We start from the raw sequence: 13,859 nt of genomic DNA, 5'->3' as shown, positions 1-13,859 counted from the left end.
TTGTTGGGTCTCATGGGCAGTTATCACTGGGTACCTGGGACCTCACTGTGTGATGGTTAAATTGGTCACGACTCTCAGCTGTTACTGTTTAATCCTCTTGTGCATGATGACATGATTCGTGTCATATTCATGATAAGACCAACTGCAGTGATGCAAATCGAGTCGCCAAACCTTAAAAAAATTGCCCAAAATTAAGCTTTCAACGAATTGCATCAAATTTTGATGTGTCATAGTAGCAAGTAAGTTCTATCACATAAACTAATTGGCAACTCTCAAGACCCATAGAAAGGGAAGACTGGAACGATAAATGCGCAGTATTATCTTGGCTGTCAGACCGTGAGTGAGCCGTGTCCATTTAAATTTCCATAACTCCTTGCGGGCTGCCTCAACTCCTGGATTACAGTGCTTACCCTACTACCGGAAATAATTTATTTTTAGTGTTAGAAAAGTGAAGTGATGGTTGTGTAATGTAATATTTTGTTCATATTTACAGGGAATGTGTTTAGTTTTCAAAAGCCGTTACCGTATCAGGTTATACAACCTCGTTATAATGACTGTCTCAAAATAGTCTTTGAAAGAGGATGATTTTCTAGACTTACATGAATTTTATCAGTACCATTCTCTTAGTTATAGTGTTGGCTACAAGATACTGTACAATATAATTTATATCGATATAAAACATAGGCACAAAATAATAAATTACCATTTAAGAATCGGTTTTTTGCTATTTTCTCAAAAACTGTTGGTCTTATGAGAAACCTTATAGTACTTAAACAGTTGACTCAGACAATTTTGACCAGGAGGTTGTGAGCGTATTGGTATGTATTTTATCCTCATGTTTATTAGATGTGACGAAAAATAGCTATATACTTGTATTATTACATATGATTTTTTGCTTATGTTGGAGAGTTATCAGTTATGAAGCCATTAAAGCCAGTTACATAGGCCATTAAAAACAAGTTTTGTGGGAAAATTGATAAAGCAAAATAATATTTACCATGCTCTGTCTCGCCTGCCCTGGGGGCCTCAGAGATGTGATCTTGGAACTGGAAAACTTAAAACTTATCTCGTGCACGAGAGGGTTAACATTGTTTTCATTGACTTGTGCACTGTTCAGCACCGGTTCCACTCCTTTCCAAAATGAAATTGTAACTTCTGGTGAGAGCTTGTTGATATTCAGGTGGGGAGGGGGAGTTGGGGGTAGGGGCTAACAATCTATCCTAGGCAGCCCCAGAGCAGGCCGGCAAGTATGTCTTGATGCTCTGAGGGTATGTGTGTTTTAGCACATAGTAAGTTTGTTAGTTACTTACAGACAATACTAATTTATATTATATTTGCTGTGTCTGATCATAGAACTTTAAACTCGATGCATTAATTCTTGACACTTCACTGTTACGTAACTCATCTTAGAGGTGCTTTGTAAATTGAGGTACTACAGTACTTTAAATTAAGTTTATTTAAATGTTTTCCTTGTATTTCAGACTTTAAAAGCCCTTCATTACCTAAAAGAGTCTCATGGTGTGATTCACCGTGACGTGAAGCCTTCCAACATTCTTCTAGATGAGCGTGGAAATATTAAACTGTGTGACTTTGGGATCTCAGGGAGACTAGTCGATTCTAAGGCCAAGACTCGGAGTGCCGGCTGTGCTGCGTATATGGCGGTGAGTTTTCTGTGGACAAAACATATTATATTTGCTGCTGAGCTTGTTTGTTGACTTGTAATTTGTTGTAGGGAGAATTAATTATGTCCCACAGTATGATATTTTCTGATGCTTTTGCAGTGTTATGGTTGTAATCGCTCATAGGAGCGATTTTGGTTTGTGCAGGACAATAAGACCCTTTTCGTTGTCGCGATGAGTATAATTCGGTCAAAACCTGTTGAATACAATTCACATATAACAACTGCTGGTACATCAGGACACAGGTTGAATAATACGATCAATATACAGTACATAATTACACTTATTAAAGTTATTTAGAGTTCTCAGAGGATTCAACAGTTCACAATCACACTCATGTTTTGGGGTCTAGGGTTAGACCAACGAGAACAAACCTAATGTCCTGCGGGTGATATTGGCTGACGAGAATCCAGATGTTGCCTTTACAGTAGAAGGCGATAGACTGTCCCTCAGACAGTCACACAGCTGCTACCAGCTCCATCTCTCTTAGTAAGCTATTCTAAGTTGTAAACAGTTTCTTCACTTAACATGTGGCCGGCATGCACATTTAACACCTCAGCAAAGTTCGTTGTCTACACTTGTCTCTCTCTTCTCTCCCTTTCTCTCTCTCTATCCCTCTCTTTCTCTCTCTCTCTCTTCTAGTTTATCTTACTGTGGCGGTAACATATCCTACTGTGGCGGTAACAATGGTAATAAAAATACAGTAGAGTGCACCCAGTATAGGACAATAAGCTTAATAAGTCATGCCTGCAAAGTTTTATTAAACATAGTTTTAAGTAGAACAAAGTTTAAAAGAGAAAGTGAGCAATATGGATTCAGAAAGGGAAAAGGAACTAGAGAAGCTATACCTGTATTTGGTATGAGAATTTTGAGTAAAAGGGCTTTTGTGGTCCAATGAAATTTGTACATCTGCTTTGTTGATTTTGATTTTTTTTTGATAAGGTAATGCACAATAAACTTACAGAGATCTTGGAAAAAAAAGCATTATTGAAGGAGATATGAGAATTTCAAAGAATCTTTACTGGCAACAGAAGGCTGCAGTGTTAGTAAATAATGAACTTACTAATTGGTTCACAGTTAGGCAGGGAGTAAGACAAGGCTGTGTTTTACTGTATCGCCAACATTGTGTAATATATACAGGTAAACCTCGATAAACAATGGGGTTAGGTTCCTGAAAAACCCATCGGTAAGTGAAATATCATAGATAGGGAGCATTATAACATGGGGTTCAATGGAATACATTCCATTGTGCAGCGCGGCTGTGTTGTTTTGATGCGGGCTGGGCTGGCAGGACCGCATGTTCCTGCATTGCTCCACAACAATAACCTGCAGGATGTGCAAGATATTTGTTTCAAATTTTAGATAATTTTGTTCAAGATTCGTGGTTATTCGGACTCAGGTGGTCTGGTACTCTGGGTTTTTACCTTACAGCATATGAGAGACTATACTGTGTACTTTTTAAATAGCTTTGTAGCTTTGTTGTTGTAAGAAACATTCTTTGGGAATAGCCAGTTTCTAGGTAAGTAGTCTTAAGATACGGAATATATATACGTATATATACAGTGGTCCCTCGGTTAACGAACGCCTTGGTTAACGAAATTCTTACGAAAATGTTTCGACATGCTTTGGCTTGCTCACCAGCTGGAAGATTAGTCCGCCAATACAGAAATCGGTTCTAGGGCTTACATTCATTAAAATTGGAGTAAATATCAAGAAGGTTGTACTATTCAATAATTTCCAAGTTGTATATTAAAATTTTGAGTCATTTTAACACTTATTTAACATAATTGCAGTATACAGGAAACTAGTTTTTGGTGCGCCCAACAGCCACTTCACTCACCCACCAAGGCCTCAGTTTGTATCTCTGTTCAGTGGAGGAAACATCTTGCTTGTGGGTCTTTTGAACACAGAGTATTTTTACGTTTTTACAGTACAATTATTGGTTATTCTGAAATTTATTTAACATATTGACAATATATAGTGCAGTGCAGTGTTGATTTAAAGAAAATAATCTTGAATTACGCCTAGTGAACTTAAAATTTTATGGGTGAAATGACGGCATCAAAGCATGAGGTGATTTCTCTTCCACCCCCACTTCTTTCTCTTCTCCTCCACCCCCACTTCTAATTCCCATCATCATCTCATCATCAACCAGGAGCCTGCTACATACACACCTCAAAGTAAGTGTACTTTACTGCATTTATTTTTACTTTGTATGTAATTTTCGGTGAGCTTGAACCAATTACCCAAAGTCCCATTGAAACAATGGTTTTGGTTTACAAAATTTTCGGTTAACGAACGACCTTCTGGAACGAATTGTGTTAGTTAACCGAGGGACCACTGTATATAGTGCAGTGCAGTGTTGATTTAAAGAAAATAATCCTGAATTACACCTCGTGAACTTAAAATTTTATGGGTGAAATGACGGCATGAAGCATGGGGTAATTTCTCTTCCACCCCCACTTCCTTCTCTTCTCCCTTCTCCTCCACCCCTACTTCTAATTCCCATCATCATCAATCAGGAGCCTTCTACATACACACCTCAAAGTAATTGTACTTTACTGCATTTTTTTTACTTTGTATGTAATTTTCAGTGAACTGGAACCAATTACCCAAAATCCCATTGAAACAGTGGTTTCGGTTAACGAACGACCTTCTGGAACGAATTGTGTTCGTTAACCGAGGGGCCACTCTGTGTGTGTGTGTGCGCGTGTGCGTGCGTGCGTGTAATATGTTTGTTTTATGTTTAATACATAAAATACTTGATGTGACTCACATAGTAATTTGAGATATCTTGATAGCCGGAACGGATAGACCCGCCCGACCCTACGAAGCCAGACTACGACATCCGTGCAGATGTTTGGAGTTTGGGCATCACACTGGTTGAACTTGCAACTGGCCAGTTTCCCTACAAAGACTGTCGTAATGACTTTGAGGTAAGTTTTATGTACAGTAGAGTAGCATTGTTTTCTTGTTACTAATTTCAAATACCTGTATTGCAAAAGTTCTTTGAATATATTTATGTTCATGAGCCATTTGTAACTGACCTATCATTATCCAACACACTGGGACCCCATGACCGTGTCTGCCCCGCTGGGAGTGTGATAATCAGTGGTAATTTTTTTTTTCATGGTAAACAATGCAGTTGCTGTAAAAGCTTCTACTTCTGCATATTCACCTGGAGCTTCTTATCAGTATCCAGTGATGTAGTGGTTAACTCTTAAGTGGTCGGTGAATCATCAGTTAACAAATCCATTCATTTCACGTTGCACCTATTCATCAGTCTGGGTTCATCAGGCAGTATAGTAGTGCTTACTTCTGCAGTACTTAGTCCAGAAGACAATGCCTCTACTTACTTCTCATAGCCAACTGGGTTGTCTTCTCTTCATATGATTCTTGATTATCATATTTACTTAAGTGTAGTTTGAGTTTTTATGATAAAAGTTTTATGCAAAAAGTAGGGGATCAAACTATATTCACATAGTATAGGTACTCCTGAGCATGGTGATTTTGAATATGAGGTCCACGATTTGACTGCTGGGTAATTAGTGGTCGTAATTACACTTGGAAAATTTAATGACTTTTTCAATGTTAATTTATCTCCAATTATGTGTTTCATAAGTGCGATTTTGGTGTTAATGTTTTATTCTGTAAGTACTTAATTAGTTAAACCCCTTAAATTTTAATTCTGAGAGAAAAGTATATTTTGGTCGAAAAATTGCTAAGGTGTAAGACTTGCATTTTCGACAGTTGTGGCCCCAAATTAGATTTTGTTGAAAATCACATTACAGTAAGCTCTCGCCAATAACGACTTCCACAATAATGTTTTCGACAATAATGGTAAGTTACAACAGGTACCCATTTTCGATAATAACGTCTGGATTCTCTTGAATAGCGGAGATTTTGCGGGAAGCGTCCGTGTGCATCAATGATAGCGTTTGTTTGCCACCATGTTGATGAAGTAGTTGTCCGCTCCGCCTCACGCTCACTCTCGCACACGCTCCGTGGAATACAGCGCTGCGCCCACGTGTGAGATTTTCGCCTCTATAACCAGTGGTTGCTAGGGTCGGTGATCAACAATGGCCGCATTTTTGCCTGTGGGGGTTAGGGGAGGTGGTAGAGGGAGTGATTTGCCGCCTGAACGCCCGGGAACTTTTAAAATGAATGAGAAAAAAGACCCCAAAGCTAAGAGACAAAGCCACAAGAAGTGTGCCTACTCGGTCAAGGATAAAGAGCAGATTGTTGAGCTCATTGAAAGTGGTGCACGGAACATTGATATTGTGAGGAAATTGAACTGTCCTGAGTCTACAGTGCGAAATATTAAGAGGAACTTAGAGGAGACCAAGAAGAGTATTGCGCTGGTTAAGAAATATTTCGGTAGTGATGGAAATGCGAGGCGAGCTATGAATGATAAAAGTGATAGAAACAGGTTTTTAGTGATAACATAGCATTTTCTTGTGAAATGGTTAGCTTGTAGAATGAAAGACAGTTCAAGTCTTAGCGGCCCTCAGACTACAGAACAATCATCACACCAAGCACCTCAAAAACTCCCCCAAGCTAAGTGTTATATTACTCAAACTCTTTATTTTGATGATTGAATAACAATTCTTTTTATTTCAGCGAACAAAAAGTGTTAGGAGGGCTTCTAAGGGGAAAAATTGGGTGAAATTCTTGGGGAGGCAGCACCAATAAACCCTTTTTACATGTATTTTAATGTTACACAAATAACGTTTTCGCTAATAACGGAGTTTTTCAGGCACCTATTAAACGTTATTGGCGAGAGCCTACTATAATATTATTGAGGGGATAAAAATTCATAGATTCCCTTGGGTCGTTTACGGTGAATGATAGCTACCATATACAGACATGCAGTATGCTAACCTTATCTGAAGCTTCTTTAGCCTGGGCTTGACTACCTACATTTGTTCTTTTTGATGCTACGTGAAGAGCAGAACCTCATTCACTATATACTGTAAGCTACTTTAACCCATGGGCTTCAGTCATGAATATCTCCATGATAAACAATAGTTGATGGCTGGCTCAGATCACAGATATATCCGTTATGAAGTGTTACCATTATCTCATGGCAGTACATTAAATAAAAATGTTATTTTATGTTATTTTTTTTTGCTGTTACATGTACACACAATCATTCATACAGAATGAGCAAAAAACAAATAATAAGGTCAAAAACATAAAGTAAATAAATATTTCTTCATGCAAGCTGTGACCTATGTTATAGTTATTTTAACACATAATTTTGGGTAGATATACACAATTTTCTTCATTTTATTTTACTCTGTTGCGTGCACACACAGACGTTCATACAAAATGTGAAAAAAAATATCATAAAGTCAAAAACATAAAGGGAATAATATTTCTTATGTGAACGGTAGTTAGCACACACAGCAGGGGAGCGGGAATGGAAAGGGGGAGGGGAGCGGTGTGGGGGATCTCTGAGCTGTTCTCTGTCTTGTGTCCCATGTGGAGTGAAAATACAGCGATAGCTCTGTCAGCCAGAATCCTTCTTAACCAGAACTGTCTGATAGCTGGAATTGAAATTTTCTCGGAAGATCGTTCCCAAAGTCGTAATTTTATGGAAAATTCTGGCGTTGGGAAAAGTTTTCTGAGGGGCACTTTTAAAAAAAGGTAGTGACTTTTGTGAGACGAGGCACTGACATCAGCAGCTTTGTGTTTCTGTGAGATCAGATGCTTAGCAATATCATTATCTCCACCATGTGCAATGCTAAACTCTCTCTTACATTTCATACACTGTACATCACTTTCTGTCTTCGTTTTTTTAAGAAAGGGGCATTTTGACTGCAGGGAGGAATTAAAAGTACACTTTCGCATGGGCATTTTCCCAACCAAATTGAAGAAAAACTGTCCCAACACAAAAGTAATTTTCCTAATTTTCTGTGCATGGTGACATGTGTATGCTCCAAGGCATGGCCACACTGAGGATTCAGTGAGCAGCATAGCTTACAGTTGCAGTTTTTCGCCTGTTTTGTTAAATTTTCTTCTCACGTTAGTGTACATTTTCAATGTTTGTCCGTTATATATCAAGAATTACAACGCAATATATGATGTACAAAAACCACTGTGACATTGCATTGCACTTTTTATATCGGTAAAGACCTTTATAAATGGCAACAAACAGAATTTTACACATGTGAACGAAAAATATTAAATGTATCACGTAACATATGACATCCATGCATGCAACCAAAACGTTTCAAATTTCTTGTGGCAATTTATTCTTTCGTTAATGAAGCGGGACATTTCGGGAAAAATTCTGAAAATGCGGATCATTATCGGGACGCTGTCAGAATGTGGGATGCTTGTTGAAAAATCGGGACTGTCCCACTAAAATTGGGATGTCTGGTCACCTTATTTGGTATAAAGTGACTTAAATGTCCTCCCTCCTCCCATGGGTAAAATGCAAAAATGGGTGGAAGTGAGCATTATCTCCATAAGGACCAATATTAATGGACAAATGTGAAAGGGGAAAGCAGGTATTGGTTGAGAATTTCAAAACTCCCAGCCTAGTGACTCAATGGCTTGGTAGAGACAACCATTGTACAAAAATTGTGTTGTTTACAAGAATGATGCTCTCTGTCACTGATTATTACACCCATGGCAAGGATTTGTTATGGAAATTCAGCCAGCTAGAGAATTATGGATCACATAACTCAGCCATAGTATGGGATTTCAAGATATGCTCCTCCTTTTTGAGTGGAGCATTATGCTTCTAAAAAAAAAATCTTAGTTCTCCCTCCCTGACTTTTCTAGCCTTAAGTTTTCCTTCTTCATTATTTCCTGCAATCCTGTCTTTATATTTTCATTGTTCACTACATTAATGTTAGTATTTTACTGTTGAAACAATCATAAATGGTGTGTTTCTTAACCACAGGTGCTGACCAAGGTTCTTCAGGATGATCCACCCTCACTTCCAAAAGATGGTACCTTCAGCCCAGAATTTTGTGAATTTGTAAATGATTGGTAAGTTAATATTCCATAATTGTTTTCAATGCAGATTTCCCCACAGTTACTGTATTTTATTTGTTAGAGCCCAGATTTCTCAATACCTTGCATGGTATAATCAAAACTTTTTTGTTTTCTATGCAGTACTGACTTTTTATTACTAAACTTTTTGGTGGATTAGGGGAAGTACATATGAGAGTGTGCCATCTGAAGGATAATGTATCAGACAAAGCTGCCATAGTACACCAGAGATAAGAAAGATGAAAATGTTTAATTTAGTTGTGTAATAAGAGGTGGATTAGTGACCTACAATTTACTGAAGAGTTATAAGTTGTACAGTAGGTAGATGGAAGAGGTGAGAGGGTAGAGAATTTCATAAACAAAAGTGCAGGTAATAAAGTGGGTCATTCATGATACAGTTTGGCTAAATGGAACAAGCAAGGAGTAGGGGTTGCATGATGAACGACCTGTGTTATGCCTGACCATGGAAACAACTGTTTAAAAGAGAAAGTAGCGAAATAGTGTCTGGCATGAAGGCATATTGTCTGGCATAAGAACATAAGAAAATAAGGAGTCTGCAATAGGCCGGCTGGCCTGTGCATGGCAGCTCCTGTCAAGAGTTACTACCACTCTCTATCATCCATGAATCTATCTAGCCTCCCTTTAAAACTTTCCAGCATTCCAGCATTTACTACAAAGTTGCTAAGCTTGTTCCACTCGTCCACCACCCTATTTGTGTACCAGTTCCATCCTATCTCCCTCCTAAACCTAAACCCGTTGCTACGAGTCCTATCCTGCTCGGATATTATAAGAACTTTATCTATGTCTCCTCTATTGATTCCTTTCACCCACTTAAATACTTCTATCATATCTCCCCGCACTCTTTGTCTTTCTTGGGAATGCAAGTTTAGTTTCTTTAATCTATCTTGATATGGAAGGTTTCTAAGTCCCGGAATCATTTTCGTCATTCTTCGCTGCACCGACTCCAGTGAATTGCTATCCATTCTATAATAAGGGCACCAAAACTGAAAAGCATAATCGAGGTGCGGCCTGACTAGCGCAAGATATAGTTGCAATAAGACCTCTGCACTCTTATTACTTACACTTCTAGATATAAAACCTAATACCTGTTCTTTGTTTGCCTTATTTCGAACATTAACGCACTGTTTTCTAGGCCGTAGGTCCGGGCTTACAAGTACCCCTAAGTCTCTTTCACAAGTCGACTTCTCTAGGTTGATGTTGTAAAGGCTGTATACATTGACAGTATTTGTTCTTCCAATATTAAGTACGCTGCACTTGCTGGTGTTGAATTTCATTTGCCATTTTTTGGCCACTCCTACAGTTTATTTAAACCCTCCTGTAGTGCATTTGCATCCTGCCCTGAATTAATCTGCCTCCTTATTTTGGTGTCATCCGCAAACTTGCTTATGTCACTGCTGATCCCAGTATATAGGTCGTTTATGTAGATTATGAACAAGAGTGGGCCCCTGGGGAACCCCACTGGTTACACAGCCCCACTCAGATTTAACACCATCTACGCTGACCCTCTGTGTTCTATCGGTGAATCATGATTTTATCCAATTTAAAACTTTCCCCTTGATACCATGAGCCTTAACTTTTCTCAGAAGCCTCTGATGGGGTACTCTGTCAAACGTTTTGCTAAAGTCTAAGTAAATAACATCGTAATTTTCGTCATTACCTACTACCTCGAAGACTTTCCTAAAAAAGTCAGCAGATTTGTTAGACAAGATATTCCCATGTTGAGAGTCGTAGATTAATTTGCTTTTCTCTAAATGTGATCGGATGCTATTTGCTATAATTGATTCAAGAAATTTCCCCACTACTGACGTCAAACTAATCGGCCGGTAATTTGATGCTGATGCTCTGTCTCCCTTATTGAATATGGGTATTACAAGTCTGGCACAACCTCTGTGTCTAATGATTTTGTAAAAAAATTTATGAGGGGTCCGCTAATCTGTTCCGTACACTCTTTCAGAACTTGAGGGAAAATTTCATCTGGCCCTGGGGATTTTGTCTTCTTTAATTTATTTATCTTTTTAAGAACATCGTCTTTTCTGATAGTGATATTCTATAATTTCTCTTCTTCATTTCCCCTATATATCAGTTCCCTCACTGGAAATTCCTCGTGAATTTCTTCTGTGAAAACTGATAAGAAGTAGCTGTTTAATGCTTTGCTTATTTTCTCACTGTCATCGATCACTTCTCCTCTCTCTGACTTTAAAGGCCCCACTTTGTCCTTGACCTTTGTCTTATATACCTGGAAAAATCCCTTGGGATTCGCCTTAGATTCTCTTGGTATCCTGATTTTGTAGTCCCTCTTTGCCTTCCTTACATTTTTCTTAACATTCCTAGATACAGTAGTTCATTATACATATTTCTGAGCTGTTCCTTCCCTCCCTTTAATTTCTTATAAGTGTATATTACAATGTTGCCAACAAGTATCTCGAGTAATGATTTTTTTGTCACCATCACATTCAACAGGTCGTTATCCAGAAACTCCGAGAGATTATCACGTTCATATGAACTTTCAATGACAGAACAATCACTTAGTCCAAAACCTCTTCTATCAAAGTTTGAAGTTTTGGGCTGGAAGTCACTGGCAATCCATTCCCAATGCTCCAGAATGCCCAAAAAATGTAGCCTTCCTTTCCCTCTGCTAGTATTTGGCTCAGTTTCGTTACTGCTCTATTCATCTTCCTCTCTTTATATTGGCTCTCCAACATCACTGTCACTCCCCTCTATGTCTGGGACAGAATTGTCACTATTTATTGAATAAATAAGCTCGATATAAAAGTCTGGGTTGGTGATGGCATCTCTTTCCACTGCCTGCTTGGTCAAGATAGAGTGTTGTACATCAACCTTCCTCTTCACCATTGCAATGGTAACTGAGAGTTCTTTCATGGTGTAAAATATGAACTCAGCCGATTGAAACACTAGATAGGTTGCAGTACAGTACTTTACAGTCACAGACCACTCTTAAACTGCTCTGGGACATATCTGTTCCAGCTGTACAGGTATTGTGCTGTAGGAAGTGTTTAGGGACATATACTTTATACCCCTTCTGTAATGAAAAGGTTAAGAGATGATCAGATCTGAGCTGTGGGTTGATAGAGGGAAACGTAATTACTTTATACAGTACAGGCATTTATCAATTTACAAAGGGTTCAGTTATTGAAAATCCTTTTGTAAATCATATCACATACAATATGTTGTTTTTAGTTTAATTGTCTCTATAAACTGACCAAGGTCCAATATGGGAAGCCCTGAGATGTCTTTGCCAGAACCTCAGCATCTTCTGGTGCTGTATTTTTTTTTTTTTCAAATTTGAGTTTATCTTGAATAAATCGAAACATGGGACGCTTTATTTTTATTTTTGTGTGTGTAAATCTGTCTGTGTTCTTAATACCCAACTTCCCTCTCAGGTCTGAATAGGGCTTCTTATCTTTCAGTGTCATGTTACACATCCAACTTGCTCAAGCCTGTGAATGCCAATTGCATACATCTTTTTTTTCATGTGAAGAGAGGTACTCTTGCCATTAATAAAGGCAACATCTCCTTAAACTTCCTTCAGTCATTTCTGACTCTTGCACAGAAGCTAGCTTCAGCAACCCCTCCAGGACTAATGGTGTCACTCAGGTAGCAGAACTCATTAACACAGTCCTGTGATATATCTCCAATGTTGAGATTCTCCAGCCTTGCTAAAGCCACATGATAACCTGCACATACTGTACACCACACTTACTGTAAATTCAGCATTATCCTGTAGTCTGCCATTTATGCCACTGCACCTCATGTGTACTCAACTTCCTCACTCACTGCACATTATTGAGTTACTGCCAAGACCTATTTTTTAGACAGCACCACCACAGGTCCTTCACCCACAGCACTTATCATTTCTTTTGTTTTCACCACATTCTTTCTCATATCCTTTTGACTCGAATCTTTCTCATATCCTTTTGACTCGATTCCATTCTTCCATTTCTTCAATTTCTCCAATATATCTTCAGTATTATCTGCTATCAGCTCTAAAGTCATCACCATGCAACTCTCAGGGTAAACCAGTCTGTGATAGTGCCTCTAGCACCATGATAACCAGATTTGTTTTTTATAATTGCTTACAGGTATTGTAGTAATTAGCAAAGATTAACAAACTACATGAAAAGGCAATGAAATGTAAAAAAATTCCCAATTTCTACAGGTTTGATGGTACAGTTTTAGCTGATCGTTTTGAGTTTCCTATCTTGCTTGAATATGTTTTGAATTCTTTTCTTAGTATACTGATCTTTGTTATAGGAGGATGTGAAACTAGGTGGAGTAAATGTTTACTGTTCCTGTACTTGTTATTAGTTTCAGGATTGGGTTGCTGAAATGGTGGTGTGGGAATTTCTGAATATCCTTTTAGGGTAACTGAATTTCTTCCTTTCTTGCTGATGTGCATGGTACATGATAACCCAACTTGCCTCCAAAAGGACCTTTGTGCTCTGTTTTTATGAGGTTGCTACCAAAGGTTCAAGTTTAGCACTGGGACTGTATGGTAGGGGAGAGTGGGTAGCATACAATATATTTCTGACTTTACAGTAGATGGCAGATCCTGACAAATCCTGAAGCTCTATGTAACTCCTTCTCCTCCCTTCTTTCTATTGGCTTTGAACCTAAAATCCATAAATCAATCAACCAATCCCCCCTTTCTATCTGGCTTTGGATTTTGAGAAAATGCTGCTACACCAGCAAGATCCACAACACTTATGGGGGCTGTCACAGGGTTCTCGTCAGCTACTTACCTTGGCTTTTGGTCATAAATTGGGATTTTATGGTTCAATCCTTCATTTTTCCTTTATTTTCGTATGATCTTTAAGGAAATGTAAAAAGTGTTGTTATCCTTTGTTTATGCCATTTTTGAGATGCACAACTTCATGCTAAGTACAGTGTGCTCCTGTGATGACTTCTCTCGTTATATGTTGCAGCCTTATTAAGGAGTATCGCCACCGCCCAAAGTACAAGAAACTTCTTGATTATCCCTTCATCAAGAAGTATGAACAGAAAAAGGTGGATGTCTCAGCATGGTTTGCAGGTATGTAACTATGTACAGTACCCATGAAATCTGATGAATTTAGTATAACAAGAAACATGTAAGACCCCCCAGTAAGGTTGGATTGTACTGAGGGGATATTATGG

The 13,859-nt window shown here is 38.4% G+C and overlaps 1 protein-coding gene across 1 annotated transcript in view; it reads left to right on the top strand.

The window, feature by feature from the left end:
* LOC121862490 (dual specificity mitogen-activated protein kinase kinase 7-like) overlaps positions 1–13,859 on the top strand; it is a 91,149-nt gene that overhangs the window by 32,150 nt on the left and 45,140 nt on the right. The window contains 4 exon segments of the mRNA XM_042360795.1: positions 1,482–1,661; positions 4,481–4,615; positions 8,593–8,681; positions 13,649–13,755. Of these exon segments, the coding sequence (XP_042216729.1) occupies positions 1,482–1,661; positions 4,481–4,615; positions 8,593–8,681; positions 13,649–13,755 (511 nt within the window).

The sequence above is a fragment of the Homarus americanus genome, unplaced genomic scaffold, assembly GCF_018991925.1.
Source record: "Homarus americanus isolate GMGI-L3 unplaced genomic scaffold, GMGI_Hamer_2.0 scaffold31037, whole genome shotgun sequence".
NCBI lineage: Eukaryota > Metazoa > Arthropoda > Malacostraca > Decapoda > Nephropidae > Homarus > Homarus americanus.
Note: the sequence above shows the minus strand (reverse complement) of the source record. Positions and strands in the feature narration are given on the sequence as shown.